Genomic DNA, 19,672 nt, shown 5'->3' with positions numbered 1-19,672 from the left:
TATACCAACCAAATCTAATAATAAGGTTACGAAACTAATCAGGCTTCACATTTTCCTAAGCAACTGCCACCCCCATACCATCCTTAGCTCTCTCCCCACACTAATTTGAACGTCATCTTCTGTTATTATTATTTTAACTCTTTTGTGAACTGTCCCCCCAGGATCTCCTAAAGACAACCTTGGATTTCCACAAACTCACAAAGCTTGAGTTTAGTGGCATCAGAGGGAATGCCCTGGGCCAGCAGGTCCTGCTAATGTATGATGAATTTCAAGATATGTACAGGATCTTCACAGAGTCCTCCTATGACTGCTTGGACCCCCAGAGCATGGTAGGTTCTGTAAGGACTAAATAGTAAGTCTTCTCCCTGGTCAGATGCCTGTAGGCTAAGGGTCTGGGAATTCATTTGCATTTTTAGCATTTCCTTTGGCTCTGTGGTTCTTGATGGTTTTATCTAAGGAGTCCCACGCCTAACTAATCTTTGTGTCAGGAGAAAGATCAGGGAGGGCTGTTTCTGCCTGATAACTGCACCAGCTGCTACCTAAGGCTCAGAGATGCTGAGATGATTATGAGATGATGGTGTTGGCTATGGCTACCCTGCGGCTTCAGACCTTTCAACTTGGTTGCAGAGACCCAATGGGAAGGCCAGGCACACCTAGACAGAATTTTACTAGTGGCTTGGGGAAGGGGTAAGTGAGGCTGTCAACTGGTTCTTCTGATTTGACCCTAATCCCAAGGTAATACTCAACATTAGGAAAGGGCTACTCTCCTAGTTTTCCTGAGCTGCTATCACAAATACTACACAGTAGGTCGACTTAAACAATGGGAATGTATTGGTTCACAGTCTTGAGGCTAGGAGAAGTCCAAAACTGAGGCTCAGGAAGGTGATTCTTTTTCCCCAAAGTCTTTAAAATTCTGGTGCTGGCTGTCAGTGATCCTTGGGGTTCCTTGGCTTGTATCCCAGCCTCATGTCACATAGTGATAGCCTCTCCTTTCTCTTCTGGGTTCCATTGACTTCCAGCTTCTGGCTTCTCCCCATGGCTTTCTCTTACTTTGTCTGAATCTCTTCTGCTTATAAAGGACTCCAGCAATCTGGATTAAGGCCCATCCTCATTCAGTTAGTTGGTCCACATCTTAACTAAAAATAACATCTTCGAGAGATCCTAGTCACAATGGATTCACCCACAGTGATGTGGAATAGATTAAGATCATGTCTAAACTGCACTACATAATTCAGTCTTCTGTAGCTAGTGCTGTATTTTCCAGAATAGAGACACAAGAGTCCAAGCCTCACCTGTAGCCTGGGAAAGCTGAGACTTGAGACAAAGTCAGCCAGCAAGACCAAGCTCACAGGAGAAAGAAGGAAGAAAGAAGGCTAGTGTAAAAAAACAGAACTGAGAAGGGAATGGTAAACTTACTGGAGAAAGAATTTTAAGAGTATATGGGGGAGGAGAGAAAGAAATTAGGGCAAGAATTTGCCCTGCGCACCCTCAGATGTCTTGGGGGATCTTAGCTGGCCAGGCCCAGGGAGATACCACTTTCTAAAAATTCCATTAGTGAAGAGTAGGGGAAAAAAGAAGGTGGGCACGAAGGAAGATGCATGCCATGTGTTTGCTACCATATAATAAAACAAAGCAAAACAAAATCCTATACAAAGGGGGAGAAAAACTAGAGGAAACATACCACGATGTTAATGTAGATTAGTTAAAAAGTAGAACTACATCATGTTTGCTACTTTATTTTGTGGTAAGAATATGTTTTATAAACTATTATAAAGCAATAATAACATATTAATTCCACAACTTAGAGATCTGAGTTAACAATGATTCCTTGAAAATTGCTACATTCTCGGAAGGGGAACACACTCAGGGCTGCCAGATAAAGTACAATATTTGGGATACATTTATACTAAAAAGTTACTAATTGTTTATCTGAAATTCAAGTTTAATTGGATGTCCTGTACTTTTATTTGTTAAATTTGACAGGCTTAGGAACAATGGCTCGTTGCTGTCTTAACCAATTAAAGTATATTTAGAAGAAATAGAGTATATATTAGTTTAATCGGATTACTTTCCTCCTGCTGGCTAGGTTAAGTTTGGTTACACTGAAAAAAATAGGATTTTTGACTTGGAAGAGGGAAGAAAGAGGGTGGTAATGCTGGAGTAGCCCTGTCATTGGGGATGTTGCTGCTGAGGTGACTTTCGAAGTGGCAAGGGCTGGCACTGTGATGAAGGAGAAGGGGTTTCAGGAAGGGGAGGAGAGGGGCACAGAAAGGGAGGTAAAAGATACCAACCTCACATTTGATTCACTTTGCCATTTTGCCTAGAGTGTCCAGAAAAATAAACGCAGCAAAAATAGGTAACTGTCTACATAGATTAAAAACGAAGTCATGCCAAGGTGAATTTTAGAAAATTAAAGTAAATCCTTCATAGAACCAATTCAAGTTAGTAGTAAGTAATAAGTAGGTTAGTAGTAAGGAACAGAGTTGGATTGTGTTCCTGTTTGCTAATGCTACCGTTACACAAACTACCAGAAATGGATTGGCTTTTATAAAGGGGAGATATTAGGTCACAAGTTTACAGTTCTGAGACCATAAAAGTATCCAAACTAAGGCATCAACAAGAGGATACCTTCACTAACGAAAGGCCAATGGTGTCTGGAACACCTCTGTCAGCTGGGAAGGCATGTGCCTGGCGTCTGCTGGTCCTTTGCTCCTGGGTTGCATTTCAAAATGGCTTTCTCCAAAATGTCTCTGGGCTTGTCTCTCTTAGTTTCTTAAGCTCCTATTCACCTAAGTATTGGGGTCTTCTTTTAGCTTCTCCAGAGCAAACTCTGGGCTAGCATCTCCAAACATCTCCAAGCATCTCAAAGCATCAGCAAGTGTCTCTCCAAAAGTCTCTCTCAGCTGCTCTGAACTCCTTCTGTCAGTGAGCTGTCTTATAGGATTCCAGTGATTTAATTAAGACCTACTCTGAATGGGCAGGGTCCACATCTCCATGGAAATAATTTAATCAAAGGTCTCACCCACAGTTAATTGAGTCACATCTCCATGGAAACACTCAATCAAAAGATTAATGTCTGCCCTCACAAGATTGTGTGAAAGAACATGATTTTTGGGGGACATAATATCTGAAACTGGAACAGATTGGCTTCCAGAAGATCATGGTTTTTTTCTTATTTATGTGTGTTGTCTCTCCAGGAATTTGAAAATGATGTTTCAGAATTTAACCAGCAAGTAGAAGATCTTGACCGAAGACTGGGGACCATCTTCATTCAAGCCTTTGATGACATATCGGGTTTGGAACATGCCTTTAAGGTTTGTGCAAGTAGGGAAGGAGCCACTCCTGTGCTCAATGTTCTCCCATCCTTGTCAGCAAAGAGGCGGATACTCTTCTAATTGTTTTGTTCCTGAAAATATTAGCTATTCTTATTAGCCTGGTAGAGAAGGTACTGTGAGTGTCCAAAGGGCAGGGGAGTGTGCAGAACTGGGCTTCTCAGACTGATTACTTATGCTTTTCTGAAAGTGTGGCAATGTAAAATACCTTTAAAAAGAGTTTCTTCTGGAATACCCTCTTTGGGTACCCTTTAAAAATGGGAAAGTCTCCTGTGGTCACTGTCCTAAAACCATATCTTGGCAATTCAGTGGCTACATAACCCCTGCTGTTAGTTTGCTTCAAATGAATTGACCTACCTGGTAACTGATTATAGCATTCTGTTAAAAGTAACTAGAAAAAGACCTGTGCTCTTGTCCTTCCCTGCACTGATCAGATGGTACAAGGAGTATGGAGGAGAGGGTTTCAGATGAAGAGTAGATACAAGACTGGACAACAGACAGGGCTGAGTCTTGAGACATGAAGACTTATTGGAGCAAAAGAGATATAATATAAACTATGAAGAGACTTATTCTGTAAAGCCTTAAGGATTAGAACTAGGACTAGTGAGTGGAAGTTATAACGAGGCAGATTTTGCCTCAGTAGGGGAAAGAGATTTCTGTCAGAACTGTTTAAAGATAGAATGGAATGCCATGAGAAGGAGTAAGTTTCCAGTCACTGAAAATATCCAAACATAGACTGCTAACTGGTGGGAAAATTAAACCCTGAATGGATGAATTGATACTATTCTAGAATACTGGACAACCCAAATGTGCCAGGCTTGTTTAGTCATATATGTGTAAGTTTTAACAAATACCTGATGTTCCGTAACTCACATTGGAAGACCTTTGGGGTTCCCCTCTCCAAGCATTTGAACTAATTTCAAGGAAAGGGCTCACATGTGTTCACAAAATGATCCTATTTGCCTTTGACTCTCATGGCTAATTAGGACTCTACCATCTAGACAACTTGGGAAGCTGGGACTCCATCCATGCACTGAGGCTTTCCAGCCCTATCCCTCCTATAAATTCCTCTTCACCATGGATTCCAAGGAGTCCCCGAAGAGATGCCTCACATTCACGCAAATCACACTGTCTTCCAAATCATTGTGTGTCTCTGCTACCTATCTACAGTGTCCCTTGTAAATTTTATCTGCCCAGGAAAGTGCTTGAAAGAGTCTTACTGTTGCTCTTCTGTTGGTCCCTACCACAAAAGCATCTATGTGTATGCCAAGGGTATACCTCTCTGGGCCCCAGAATTCCAGTCCTTGACATTTCATGGTGGAGTAAGCTTCTGGGCAGACGAGAGGGAGACTTTACCAACTTTGTGGCACCCTTAGCCACACTTCTTGTATCAAATCTCACAGGGGTCTCATAAAAGCAGACCCTTCCTCTTCAGACCCAGCATCCTCTTCTCAGTGGGACTCCCAACCCAGTGCATGGGACCCAGTAGGAAAACCACAACCATCCAGTCCCTTCTTCCTGCTTCATTTCTCTGTTTTTGGTCATTTCACCAACAGGAAACCTAAACTTTTTCTTCTTCCTTTAACCAAAGCAGAAGTTCCAATAGATATAGTTTGATACACGTAAGTGCCTTCCCAAGATTGGGGGTTGGGGGCCAGACAGATCGCCTTATCCAGATACCTGTCACTGCTGTCAGATCATCCACCCACTCAGTGTTCCTCGGTGGACATGGCCAGCTGGGTACATCCAGGTCAAAGAACTTGAGTCCGAGGGTACAGGCTGGCCACAGTGGAGCCTCAGCCCATACCTCGCACTTTCCCCACAGGAGGTCTAAGCCACAGCAGCCACGGGACCTGCTCTTTACACCTCCATTGAGGGAGAGCTACTTTCTGTTGTCCCCAGGGACCTAGGCAGATGTCCCATGGAGAAAAGAATGGACCTAGAGCCTATTTGCTGAATTTGAACTTCTTTAGAAAGGTTTTAGAGTATCTTGGAATCAATAAGGAGATGGTTAGACTGTCTGACCTGGGAAACATCCTGAGCTGGGGGCTCATATGTGGCTCTTCTCTGCATAGCCATTCCACAGGGCATGACCTGGAGACCCAGAACTTCCTGGACCTGTCTCAGATTGCAGGCCCATGCCAATGAGCTCCTGAAGCTTGCCCTCTCTCCCTTTACCCAGGCTTTGGAAGATGATGAAAACAAAGAGGTGGTCAGAATGGTCTAAGATGAAGCATGGCAGTAAAAGGCAGTGTGTGAGGTCTTAGACACTTAAAGCCAACTTCCAATTTTGGACTATATGAATGTAATTTTGACATTGTGCATATTAAATAACCATTGATTTAAAGCAAAGGTCAACAAATTTTTTCTGTAAAGGACCAGATTACAACTATTTTAGGTTTTGTGGGCCACATAGACTCTCTATCACATGTTCTTCTTTGTGTTTTTTTAAACCAGTTAAAAATTTAAAAACTGTGCCCAAAGTCCATAGGCCAAGTTTGGCCAGGTTTTGGCTGCCCACCAGCTGTAGATTTCCAGCCCTGACTAAAGCAGGAGGTAGAGGTGGTTCTAAGACAAGTTTAGAAGTAGTGCATCGATAAGTTCTAAATATAACTGGAGTCCTACATGGCCCTATCTCTGTGTGGCTTCACAATCAAAGAAATGCAATCCAACAACCAAAAAAGTAATTGAAAGCATTAAAGCATTTCGCATCTTGATTCAGCTGCTCCAGGAAATACCAACAGGTTATGGCAGTTTTTGTGCCCAGAGAAACATCTTCAAAAGCATCCTAATTGTCACTGCTATTCTTCGGGCAACTGCCCTCTGAAACTTGTTTCTTGCTTCCACCTATGAGTTTTTAGTCCTCTAATTCTCCTCTCACTCCCAGCCTTCTGAGACTCTTTTATTCTTCTCCATCAGCGCATGTTCTAGTTTGCTACTGCTGCCAGAATGCAAAACACTAGAAGTGGACTGGCTTTTATAAAGGGGATTTATTTGGTTACGGTTACAGTCTTAAGGCCAGAAGTGTCCAAGCTAACACATCAGCAATCGGGTACGTCACTGGAGGACGGCCAATGGAGTCTGGAAAACCTCTGTTAGCTGGGAAGGCACGTGGCTGGCCTCTGCTCCAAGTTCTAGTTTCAAAATGGCTTTCTCCCAGGACATTCCTCTCTAAGCCACAGCTCCTCTTCAAAATGTCATTCTCAGTTGCTCTTGGGGTGTTTGTCCTCTCTTAGCTTCTCCAGAGCAAAAGTCTTCCATCTCCAAAATGTCTCTGTAAACTACAGTTCCTCTCTCAGCTCCTTTGCATTCTTCAAAGTGTCCCTCTTGGCTGTAGCTCCTCTTCAAAATGTTACTCACAGCTGCACTGAGTTCCTTCTGCTTGTCAGCTCATTTGTATGGCTCCAGTGATTTAATTTAGACCCATCCTGAATGGGTGGGGTAACACCTCCATGGAAATTATCCAATCCAAGTCATCACCCACAGTTGGGTGGGGTGCTTCTCCATGGAAACACTCAAAGGATTCCAATCTAATCAGCACTAAAACGCCCAACACGATTGCATCAAAGTATAAGGCTTTTTCTTGGGGACATAATACATTCAAACCTGCACAGCACACTCTTCTGTCTTAGTTCTTTGTGATATAGATCAACTTAACTTCTCTGATAGCCTTAGTTTTCTTTGTTTTATTCTTTGTCCAGATTTTTACAACAAAAGAGTGCCTGGTAACTGATCCAGCAGATAGGAATCCTTCCCTTTTAGAAGCAGAGGAGAGGAGGAAAGACAGAATATTCATATATTAATAATAATTGATCCAGTCCCACAATAATGATTTTGACCCCTCTTACACTGGCAGGTATATGAAGGGAAAACCAGGAAACAAGTGTTATGTAACCTTGGAAAGGTTTAATCCATGACGGTCTTTCTCTTTCTCCACCTTCTCTGCAGCTGCTAGACATAGTGGGAAACCTCCTCGAAAGACCACTAGTAGCGCAGGATGTGTCTGATAAATACCTGGTCCTCATCAGAATGTTCACCAAAGACCTGGATGCAGTGAGGACCATCTACACTCAGCACGTCCAGGAGGAAGCAGAACTTGGTAGGCCTTGTTTCCAGAGAGTTCGTAGTGGGGAGTTCTGTTACTAGAAAGAGTGCTGCTCACTCCTTTTACATCTGTTAACTGTCCACAAGTGGATCCATGACATACCCAAGGGAAGCAAGCACAACCTTCTTGCTTGAAATTCCAGACCATCCGAGGTGAATGTAGCATTCACTGAGCTGTGAATTTCCCGGTGACTGTGGCTGATCGATGGAGACCTTGAAATACATTTGAGCTGTATCGTAAGATCAATGTTGCTACTCTGATTCATCTTCAACATACCTCAGTGCCACAGTAGACTTTCCCACACCTGAGAAAAGTTTCTCATCCCTTCCAATGCTATAGCAACCGTGCATCTGGTGGAAGAAATAGCCAGAGCCTAACAAAAGGACTGTCCCATATTACAGTATACAGTTGCCATTTTTATTGCCATTCCTATATGCCCTGTCTTGTTTGAAAGTCAAACGCCAGTTCAGTTCAGTTTTACAAGACAGTTTTTGTGTCTGCAAAGCACATTTGTAGACACCATATGTAGGGATAAAGGAATTCATGCCAAAAGGTAGTCCTCAAGGAACACATCAGGTACATAGAAATGAGCACAGTTAAGAATAACACATAGCAGAATTTGAGAAGTGTTTGACTCAAATTATAAAGAACTGTAACAAAACAAGATGAATTGTGGCTGGGAGATTCCAGGAAGAGCTTGCAGAGAAAGTGATCTTCAGCTGGGTTCTAAAAGGTGGGGGAATTGACAGCCAGAGAGAAGAGGCAAAGTCCTCTAAAGCAGAGACTCTAGAAGATGTGGGTGATCAGTCAGAACTGCCTATATGAAAAGAAGGTGTGTAGAGGGTGCTCGGGTTAGCATGAAGATTGGAGTCAGGTTGTAATGTGCTCAGAGTGCCATTCATTCTTCAGGCAATGTGAAATTAGCAAAGACTTTTAAATAGTGGAGTAACTGGCCACTATATTTATAAAGAGGCTTCATAACATGATTAAGAATTGCCTCTGCTTAGGAAATCGTGCCCAAAATATCTGTCAGCCCCACCTTTAAGGGGAGCCATCATCATGACATCGTACAGTTAAATCCAGAATTTTAAAATGCAATTGACTTCAGAAGCTGTATTAGTTTTCTGTTGCTGTGTAACAAATTATCACAAATTCAGTGGCTTGAAACAACACCCACTTCTTAGCTCATAGTTCTGTAGATCAGGCTAGCATGGCCTGACTGGGTTCTCTACTCAGACATCAAAGTGTGGATCAGTCTGTTCTCATCTGAAGGCTCTGGGGGAAAGAGAGTGTGTTTCCACGCTCATCCTTGTGGGCAGAATTCAGTTTCTTGTGATTGTAGGACTGAGTCCCCTGTTTCCTTGTTGGCTTTCAGCTGGAGTCTGCTCACATTCTTTATAGCCCGGCCGCCTCCATCTTCCAGCCAGCAACAGTGCATCGCATCCTTCTCATGCTTCAAATCTCTGACTTTCTCTTCTGCAACCAGCCAGAGAAAACTCTGCTTTTAAAGGGCTCACAGCCAGGATCATCTCCCTTTTGCCATAAAATGTAACATAATCATGGGAATGATATCTCATCATATACACAGGTTCCACCCACACTTAAAGGGTGAGGATTATTGGGGTCATCTTAGAATTTTGTCTACCACAGAGGCAAAGCAGGAAATGACAATAATGGACCTAGGTGAGCATAAGACAACAGGCAGTGGTGGAGTCCACAGTAAGGTAAAGGAAGTAACCACTGTTCCACTCCAGCCAATTGTTGCTCTCTAGAAATGATGACTGATTGTTGCCAGATCTTCCAATTTTACGAGAGAAGCTGGAAACTGATATATTTTTTAAACAAAATCCCACAATTGTTAAATCTTGATAACTAATTATACACAAACAAACAAATCCACTTTATGGACTAAAGAAAGAATATCCAGGCTGTTAAGCAGGAAAGATATCATTCCCATTTTATAGATGAGAAAACCAAGGCCCAGAGAAATTAACTTGCCTGTTGAAGACAGTGTTTCTCAACCTTGACTGTATAGTTAGAAACATCTAGGGAGCTTTGAAAAAATACTAATGACCAGGCACTGCCCAGACCAATTAAATCTGAATTGCTCCAGTAGTACCTGGGAATCAGTATTTTTAAGCATGCCCAGGTGATACTAGCATGCAGCCAGGTCAAAAGTCACTAGTTTGAAGTGATAGAGCTTGGAACTGGCAGAGCTGGGCTGGGAATGTTCTTCCTTAGTCTTTAGCAGAATTTGATGAGCTCCCAGGGACTCTTGACCCCAGCATGATTTTATGGCAAGGAGGTAGATGATGCAAAAAGCAGAGTAACCGGAGGGAGGCGTTTGTGGGGTGGAGTAGGATTTAGAGCCCTCCTTGGACCTGGCTGTGTGTGTCCCCAGGGTTCTCCCAGGTGCACAAGAACATGCCCGCTGTGGCCGGGGGTCTTCGCTGGGCACAGGAGCTGAGGCAGCGCATCCAGGGGCCCTTCAGCAACTTCAGGAACATCACACATCCGTGAGTATCTTGTTCCTGTAAGGCTGGTTTGGTTTGAGCTTCTGTTCCTGCTACGAATTTTGAGTTTTGTAAGAATGCAACTCATTTACCTAAGGCATAAAAATCATGTGAATTTGTTTCCATTTCCAGCAGTCAACCAGATAACCTATTGGCCACGCAGTGGCAATACTGAGACATTAGGACCAGTGAGTGGGTCCGTTGGTGTTAAGTGGGGCAGTCACCCATGGACGTCAGGCAGACTCTTTTTGATCTAAGATTCATTTCTGGAGGAAAATAAGCCAGTGTTTGGAAGGTCTGTGGAGTTGTTCCACCTTTCCCTCTGACTCATTGATGTTTCTTTGCTACTGAGGCCATTGGCAAATGATTCCTACTGGTGTTGCCCATAGTGTGGGGTGAGGACCTGATACATTCGAATAACCTGGGGTGCTTGTTGAAGATGCAGATTCCTGGGCCTTGCCCCTCACTGAATCTCAATCATCAGAGGTGGGGAAGCCTGTGAATTTGCTTCTTCAGTAAGCTCCCTCTATGATTCTGGGGTGTCACCCAGGTTTGGCAACCATTGACCTGCCTTACAGCTGAGACTGGAAGCTATGAGAGTTAGAGGCAACTCCGCTGTTAGAAGGGAGTGAGAAGAGTTTTGTGCAATATTACATTTAGTATGCTACCTACGAGAGGGCAATCTTTTTTTCACTCCTCCTTCTAAAGGACGATCTCACTGAAAGCCTGTGGCAAACGCAGCAGACGTGAAGGAATTAGAGTCTGATCCTGGGAATCACAGGGCTTTCAGAGGTGGGAAGGGCTAGAGATTCCCTGGCCCGGGTGGCAAGACTAAATGCCTTCAGAGGCCAGGAAGTTGTCATGACCCGGTGAGGGAGATGATGTAAGACAGCAGGCAAGGAGTCTAAAGGGGCCGCCCCCACTCTGCTCCAGGGTTGCCAAGCAACAAAGGAGATTCAATAGGACCAATCTCCTGACCATTGGAGATAAGCTGAAAATCGAAATTCTTATGTGAAATGCCCAATTTTTCAATTGGCAAGTATTCAGTTTTTTTCTGAAACCTCACAGATCAAGCAAAACATGTGTGTGTGTCACATCTACCCAGTGGACTGGTGGACTCACCGTTTGCAGCATCTGCTGTAGTCTGAGCCCTTTATTTTGCAGATAAAGAAAGTGAGGCCCAGAGAAGTGAGGAGGTCCTCAGAACAGCCAAGGAAAGGACTGGAACAAGCAGCTGGATCTCGGGGTTCCTAGCTCAGAGTTCTTTCCAGGACTCCCCTAGCCTTGGGACCTTAGGCCAGGGGAGAGCCCAGCCCTTGTGCTTCCCAAGCAAGTCCCTGAAGGCAGAAGGGGTAGGTGTGTGAATGGGGTGGGAGGGATGACAGGGCTCCTTCTAAGAAGGCTATGGCACTGTCCCTAGGTCCGGTCCCTGGAAGCAGACCCTGAGATTTATCTAGAGGAAGTTTATAGGAATGCTTTGGGGAATAACACCCACAAGGGAGTGAGGGAAGCAGAACTGAGCAGTGGGAGAAGTTGGGTTGTGGTTAGTTGCAGCTGAGTCCTCAGCCAATGCTGCAGGGAATGCTGGCTCTTCAGAGTTGCTGTGAATTGAGAGGATAGGGCCTAGCCTTTGCAACCCGATATGGTCTAGGCTTTGGATATGGGCTTTCCTGGGGAGGGGGTATGACCTTGGGGGCCACAACTGTGCTTCAGCAGCGAACCCTCATGGCAGTGGGGGAACGAGTGCACAGTCCCAAGAGGGGATCTAGATTGCACACTAACACGTCTGCCCCAGCATAGCCCGCAATCTGATTTGTTTTAAAAATTGAATTCAAATTTGTGTTAAGCTCTATGATATACATTTACTCTTTATAAAAATGTTCTGGTATCTTCACCATAACCTAAAATGGAAGCTATAGGGAGTTCCAACGTGCATGCTCCTGTGACTTCTCAAACATCTCTCTGCAACTGTCCATATGCCCCAGCGTGAGAGGCCTGGCTCTTGGCTAGCTTCATTCTCTTATAGATATTAAACTGATTTGCAGGGGTTGTGAGACTTATGGAAACCCCACTGCTTTGAAGAAAAGAGCTAGGTGTGAGCCCACCCTCATGGCCTGAAGCACTTGCCACTTCTCTTTGCTGCCCTGCAGAGGCATCTGCTCACTTGCCAATAAAGGGAGCTAAGCAACTAGAAAACACGCCAGCAAATCCAGTGCTTTCTCTCCAGGCCTAAGGGCTTATACTGAAAGCTCAGGGGATCTTGTAAAGAAACCCTGTGTTGATTTAAAGAGCAAAGGGATTTTAAAGAATCTTTACCAGTAAGCTGCCTCGTTTTGCTCGCAGGACAAACAAAAAGAGACCCTCCACACAGTGTGAAGGTTTCTGAAAATTAAAAATACTTCATTGATTTTCCCAGGAGCTGGACTGAGTGCTGGATTTAGTGCTGCAGTGAGTGTCAAAACCAGTTGTGAGTTACCAGTGCCTCCAGCCAAGCTTTGCTCACAGCGCCCTGTGGTCTTTAGCATTCCTGTGGAAGTCTTCGTGCACGTGTGTGTGCGTGCATGTGTGCATACAGGCGTTTGTGTGTGTTTGTATCTGTGTGTACACATATGAGCAAATATCCACGTGTGGATGTGTACAGGTATGCGTGCATATGAGCGTGCATGTGTGGAGAGGGAGGCGTGCGAGGGAACCTCATACAAACATGTCAGTGAATGGTGGGGTTTCTGATGAAATGTCCTAGAAGGATTTTCAGAGAAAGGAATTCATGTCTTTTTTTTTTTCTTTTTTATTGGCGATTTTTTCTTAAATATAAGAAAGTACAGCTCTAGAATGTTTCTTTAATATCGCAGTTTGCATCTTATCCAGTTTTGAGAGACCTCATTTACTTTGTGCATGACTGGCTGGGCTACGATGAGGGGCAGGTCGAACCATGGGTTGCACGAGGCGGAGGGAGGGCTAGTGGGACTTCTAATCAGGAAAATACGACAACCCCGTCATCTCCAGGCCGCCTGTATTTTGGGACCTGCAGGTGCCCTCTGGTGGCCTTCGGCGGATGTGTGGGAGGAAGAATGCAGGCTCATTTAGGGGCATTTGGAAACCAGCCCGAGAAGCTGTTGGATCTCTTCTTTACTGGCTGCAGTTTGTTACTCAGACCATTACTTTGACTTCTAATTATTTGTCACTTTTTCCTCTCTTTTATATGGGTAGTTGCATGGAGTCGGCCGAAGGCAAGCGCATGATACAAAAATATGAAGATATACTCTCATTGCTGGAAAAGTAAGCAGCTTCTGAGATTGTGTTGTTCTGTAAAGCACATAGCCCCCAGGATGCCTTTCACAGTTCCAAATCTGCACAGACTCCTCAGTGACTCTGAAATGTTGCTATGTGTTTCATGTTATAACCACGATATTTATAAGTACAGTATTGCTGGGTTGGAAACGCAACGTCTCTGGGGAATGCAGCTCTCTTCTGGAAACAAACCCTTTTCCAGTGCAGTTTTGTTGGTAGCGTAAACTTGGCAGAGTTATAAAAAGTGGGGCACTCCTTGTGGCACTCTAAGATCTGTGTCCCCGAAAGTCGCAGGAGTTGCTCACTAAGCTGAAAGCAGTAATTTACGCTGCACAAAGAGAAAATACCTTTTAGGAATATTTTTGTGTCCTTTTATGGAGGAGGCATTTCATTTCAATATAATGAAAATGTTATTCAGGTTCATGATTTTTCCTGCTTAAAACTGCAATAGGTCTTTTGGGGTTGCTGGATTTAGGAACAGCCCATTCATTGTCTTATCTCCTCCCTCTGCCTTGTCCTGTTATTCTTTATTTAGGAGTATAAGATTATATAGATGATGATGATGATGGTGGTGATGATGGTGGTGATTATACTTTGCATTGTTTTAGACAAATCACTTGGTGGCACCCCATCTGCCAAGTCACCCAAGTTCAACTGCTGTTACCTCCCAGATAGCTTCAAATCCATCCACTCCTCTGTCTCCACTAGTGCCTTCTCGAACAACCAGAACATCTCTGGCTTGAGCTGCTGAAGCTGCCTCTGGCAGGCCTCCCTACCTCCAAATTTGTGCCCTCCAGAGCTGACACTGTCACCAACTCCGATAATGGCACCCAGCTCCCCAGCTGGGGAAGCCTTCAGCGCTTCCCACATCTCCTTCCTGTGATACACAGAGCACTGCCTAACGTGGCCTTTGCTTCCCTCTCCAGCCATGTCCCACACCACCCCCGTCCTCAGGTGCACACATCTCTTGTTCTCTGCACACGTGCTGTGCTGTTTCTCGCCTCCACCCCTTTGGCCATGCTCTTGCTTCTGCCAGGAACACCCACTCCTCCTTCACTGCCCGACCTCTGCATACATTCCTGCTTGGTATTATAATTATCTGATTATCTGTGCTCTCCACCTTTAGCTGCATTTACCATTTTATCCCCCAAGTCCAGCCTAGGGCAGGAGCTCAGCAAATGTGCAATGACTGAATGGACTTTGAGCGGCTGAAGATTAGTGTGAACGCAAATCTTACCCAGTAATGTCTTCCATTTTTTCCTGAGGCTAATTCCAACTTCCCTTCATCCCCCAAACAATCCTATGAAGTCTCTCTTGCTACTCTCCTCTGATTTAAGCTATGCCACCTTTAGAATTGAATGGTTACCCACAGGAGCTGTCATTCCTATCAGGGTCAATGACTTTGACTTGAGAATATGTTCAAGTATTTTATGGCTTGTATCTTCTGTTAGTGTTCTAGATCATAACCAGGTATTGGGGAGTAGGAGGATGCTTATGAGGGGGTGCTTGTCTCTGATCCTTGCAGGTATGAGGCAAGACTTTATGAGGACTGGTGTCAGACAGTATCAGAGAAGTCACAGTACAACCTCTCCCTGCCACTTCTGAGACGTGATCCAGAGACAAAGCAAATCACTGTCAACTTTAACCCACAGGTAGGTCGGGCCATAGTAACCTTCTTTTGGGTTCCTGAAGAGTTTAACTCTGCTGATTTCAAAGGCAAAAGTTTGCTTATTCGTTTAAGACTATGTAAAAGATGCTCAAAAGAATTTGCACCTGGATTTCTTCTTTGGGATGAATTCTGAGGTGTAGTGCATTCTCACTTTCTTCTCCAGGACTATCTAGTATGTATGCTTTGATTTCACATAGCAAGAAATATTGCAAAATATCCGTGATCACTTAGTATCAAGCATAGTCCATGTAAAGGCTGTGAACTAGATGCTGGAGATGAAAGAAGTGTGAGATCTGGTTCCTGCAGTCAAGGAACCCACAACCTAGTTGGAGGGCTAGAACCCAAGGATGTAAAAATCTCTTTGTTTTAGATAGTGTATGGTAAATCCCAGAGGAGTAGCTTTGGAAAGAAGACTCTAGATTAGTGGTTCTCAATTGGGGGTGATTTGCCCCCCTGGAGATATTTTGCTTGTCACAACTGGAGAAAAGAGGGCACTGCTAGTTTCTTGGGGATAGAGACCAGGGATGCTGCTAAACTTCCTGCAGTGCACAGGACACCCCCCCCCACAGCAGTTATCCAGCCCCAAATGTTGGTGGTGCTGAGTTGAGGAACCCTGTTCTAGATGATCAAAAGGTTGAAGATCAATGGCCTGTACCAGCCATAGAGAGTTTAATGTTGAAGAAAACAATGACCATAAGTTAGTTCATTTTAGGAAGTTCATCTTTCAGCTAAAAAAAAAAAAAAAAAAAAAAAAAACCAAAAATGAATGTACTGGCTACATTAAGTTAAAACCAGTCACCTACTTCTGCCCTGATGGCATGTTCTCCCGGAATGCACTTTAGAAAGAGCTTCAAGCCAAGTTGACAGCACATTGGTGTCTTTTGAGAAAATTGCTGTGTAAGTAGAGCATCAGTTCCCCCTGGTATCAAAGGCAACAAAGGGAGTTGGAGGATCCATTTCTTCATTTTGGGAAGACATGGGTCTGTCATTTAACTCATGTAAGTCCTTGGGATAATTTTATCAGGACTCAACTGTGAGCCATATCGCATATTAAATGCCCAAAGAGATGCATATCTGGATTACCACGTAGGCCACAGTCTAGATGTTATATATGGAGTAACTGAGTCCTTGTTTATAAGATAATATTGAAGATGGGCCTCTCCTCCCTATACAGTTCAAGGGTAAGGACTCATATCTGCCTCAATGTGTAGCACCTAGTAGGAGCTTTACAGTCTGTACATGATAGAAGGGAAAGGAGGGAGAGGAAAGGAGCAAGAGAAGAAAGGAAAAGGGGGAGAACTAAATACCTAAACTATAATGTGAGTTCAACTCACAAGTAATGTAGGGCAGCTAACTGCAAACATAACAAGTCAAACGAACTATGAACACCCTTGCCTTGACTTCCAACTTCAAACAATATGGCAATAGCTGGTCTATTAAAAATATGCATGTATCAGTCTAGAGGGACACAACTGCCAGGTTGCCTCTCTGGAGACAGGATAAGAACTGTATAGATTAAAATATATTTTATTTAAATTTATGTAAATTATTTGCTTACACTATTTAAATGGCCCATTATTGGGCATTTAAATTATTTTCTAGTTTCATCAGTGTGTATTTCATTGATTCTAAGATGCACTTTTTTTATTGTGCATCTTAGAATTTTACCATCCCTGAAATTGGAATGTGTCATATAGTTTAATAAGCTGTATTTTTCTTTCTTCCTTAGTTGAATATAAAATAATAGTGAATCTTACAGTTGCTGACATCCTAAATTGGACAAAATGTGGTATAAATAGTGCTACAATAAACATTCCTAGTTAAACTGTTGCATCCGTTCTAGATTATTTCTTTAGGATAAATGCCTAGAAATGGATTTCTAGGTTGAAGAGTATTCACATTTTGAGAGTTTTTGTGTATATTAACAACTTTTTCATCAGAAATATGGGACCCAGTTATTCTGCTGCCAGCAAGATACAATATTGTTCATTTTTCCAAATAACTTCTAGCCTGATGAACTAAAAAAAACTCAGTGTTGCTTTAATTTGTATTTATTTGATTACTGTCAAAATTCCCATTTTAACCACTTTAAGCGTACATTTCAGTGGTATTAATTACATTCACAATGTTGTGCTACCATCAACACTATCTATTTCCATAAGTTTTTCATCACCTCAAACAGAAACTCTATATACATTAAACAAAAACTCCCCATTTCCCCTTTCCTTCGATCCCTGGTAATTTCTAGTCTGCTTTTTGCCTCTATGAATTTGCCTATTCTGGATATTTCATAAAAGTGGAGTTGTACAATAGTTGTCCTTTGTGTCTGGCTTATTTTGCTCAACATAATGCTTCCAAGTTTCATCCAAGTTCTAGCATGTATCAGAACTTCATTCTTTTTTATGGCCAAATAATATTCCATTCACACATACTTTCTTTTAAGTTTTTGTTTTCTTTCATTTTTTTTGTTTAAATTTTTAATATCAATCTAGAGCTTGTTGCAAGTGAACTAGGGGACTGAGTTCATCTCCCCACCCTCTACTGAAAAATAGTTAGTGCTTGTCTTAACCTTGAGTAGCGTTGGTGGGTCCACAATGAAGAGCTAACTGGCTAGCTATTAGAAGGAGAGCTAGGAGCCCAGTGTCATTATATGGAAGCAAGAGTGGGGGTAGTGGGAGGAGGATCCGTGGCTTTGTATGTGTCTCTTCCCTTACACATACACACATCAGTCCTTGTCGCTTAGATATAAGCACAACAATAATAAGCAAGGGATGAAGAGGGTGCCTTAAAACCATGCTAAAAGCCTCTCTGTCGTTTCACTGGACAATGTCTGCTTGGTTTCTCACTTCTGCAGTTGCCACTAAACTCAGGGCCCCACAGAAGTTCAGAGAGGCCTGGGTGACTTCCATTTCCTGAGTGAAATGCCAGCACAGGGTTAGAGAAAGTGTGGGATATTTGAAATCATTGTATTTAACCATTAAATTTACAAAAGGGTAATCTCCTCTCGGTCCTGTCCCTGTTTCTCTCTGGCGATAAGTATGACCTCATTTGGAGATGATACCAGTTTAATTTGGGGCCCCTCATGTAGATGGTGTTCCCAGGCCTGATGATCCTCTCTCGGTACACCCTCTCGAAGGAACTGGCGGGGTCAGCACGAGCCTGTTATTTCCTCAGCCACAGGCCCAAAGCGTGGAAGGCAGGGCCCCACTCCCCTCCCGCTGTGGTCTCCATTCTCAGATTTTCCTCTTCTTGCACTCTGTTTGTGATTTACAGATTTGGTAACTTTGCTGCTTTCTGAGTCATCTTCCCTCTGCTTAATGCTCTGGAGTTCCCTTCCCTGAGACTAGATTTAAGGAACTGTAGGAGCACAAGTTCAGAAGGGCCCCAGAAGGCCTTTGGGTCCCCTGGGGCTTTCCAGGTGTGGACTGATATTCCCTGTCACTGAGTTCCAGCCCCTGGGGTTGATTCTCTTCCCCCAGCTGATTTCAGTGCTGAAAGAAATGAGTTACCTGGAACCCAGGGAGACGAAGCACATTCCGGAGACGGCAGCGGCCTTGTTCTCCTCCAGGGAATTCTATCGACAGCTCGTGGCTAATTTGGAGTTGATGGCAAGTTGGTACAACAAGGTGACGAAAACTCTGCTAGAGGTGGAATTTCCTTTAGTGGAGGGTGAGCTGCACAGTATTGATCTCCGCCTGAGAGCTGCAGAGGAGACTCTGAACTGGAAAACAGAAGGTAAGTGGGCCCCAACTGGAGACTAGGAAAAATGTTGGGAGTCAGTGGTCTAATGAAGTTGACAGAACCTCAAGTTATTCCCTGGTAATCTGGTTTTTAGATGATTGAAACACAAGTCTATTCTCTCCCCAGGCATGTATCCAATATAGAGAAGACAGAGAGAGTTGATATTCCTCTTCCTCTTTGGATATGATTTGTAGATTTAGAAAATTTCGCTGCTATGTGCTTTGTGAGTCTCAGGGGTTGCATGAGATCTCCCACAGTCTCTAGAAATATATTGGGTGCTTGATGAATGAGAGCTTTTATTATATTATCATTGTTACATAATTTCCTTAAGTAGATTATAAGCCTCTTAAGGGGAGGAGAGGCTACGCATTTATTTCTCCTGTATCCCCCGTTTCAGTTCGGTGAAACTTCATTGACTGATAAGCACATGCAGAAACCATGTGAGGCAGTGTGGGGAATATGAGGTGCAAGAGGCATGGCTCCTTCCCTCAAAAAGCTCACATTTAGGTGGGGCAACAGACATGTGCACAAATACATCATACAAGACAGGCTAAAATTAGAGCTTAAAGTAAAGTGTGATGAATCACAGGAGAGGGAGATTAATTTGAAGTAGGTTCCTCAGAAGAGTTAAAGTTTGAAAAGAAGGTCACAGTCAACTTATGAAAGTCTTTGAATGCCATATTAAAGGACTTAGAACTTTATTCCATATATAAGAGGGAATGACATTTTCAACCAAACACAGTGAAAGTGCTAAAAAAAAAAAAAAAAATAAAGACCAATAATCCAAATATAGTCATCAAATTGCACTGGTATCGGGATGTAAAATTGTGTGTCCCAGCTCCTATACCACGTCTCGCATGCAGGGAGGTAAACATCCCTACATCCCTTCTTTGTCTCTCTTCCCCCATAATTCAGGTCATGGTAAAGGCTCTGATGGTAGTGAAGTAACCTTTGCAGAAGAAGTCTTTTAAAGCCCACCATCTAGCAACTAGTCCTTTAGCTGTAAGCTATTTAAATCAAT

The 19,672-nt window shown here is 43.4% G+C and overlaps 1 protein-coding gene across 6 annotated transcripts in view; it reads left to right on the top strand.

Moving 5' to 3' along the window:
- DNAH9 (dynein axonemal heavy chain 9) overlaps positions 1-19,672 on the top strand; it is a 322,619-nt gene that overhangs the window by 31,564 nt on the left and 271,383 nt on the right. For 5 of the 6 annotated variants that reach the window (XR_005212602.1, XM_037808448.1, XM_037808450.1 and 2 more), the window contains exons 7-13: positions 162-329; positions 3,198-3,314; positions 7,281-7,431; positions 9,839-9,953; positions 13,161-13,229; positions 14,767-14,893; positions 18,390-18,645. Coding sequence is in view for 5 of the 6 variants with exons in the window: in XM_037808448.1 (XP_037664376.1) it covers positions 162-329; positions 3,198-3,314; positions 7,281-7,431; positions 9,839-9,953; positions 13,161-13,229; positions 14,767-14,893; positions 18,390-18,645 (1,003 nt within the window). In the remaining variant the exon portion in view is untranslated. Of the gene's footprint in view, positions 1-161; positions 330-3,197; positions 3,315-7,280; positions 7,432-9,838; positions 9,954-13,160; positions 13,230-14,766; positions 14,894-18,389; positions 18,646-19,672 lie in introns of those variants that run through there. The other variant, XM_037808451.1, reaches the window with a different exon arrangement.

The sequence above is a fragment of the Choloepus didactylus genome, chromosome 18 (genome assembly GCF_015220235.1).
Source record: "Choloepus didactylus isolate mChoDid1 chromosome 18, mChoDid1.pri, whole genome shotgun sequence".
In the NCBI taxonomy this organism is placed as follows: domain Eukaryota; kingdom Metazoa; phylum Chordata; class Mammalia; order Pilosa; family Megalonychidae; genus Choloepus; species Choloepus didactylus.
The sequence above is the reverse complement of the archived record's forward strand: the minus strand, read 5'-3'. Positions and strand labels throughout refer to the sequence as shown.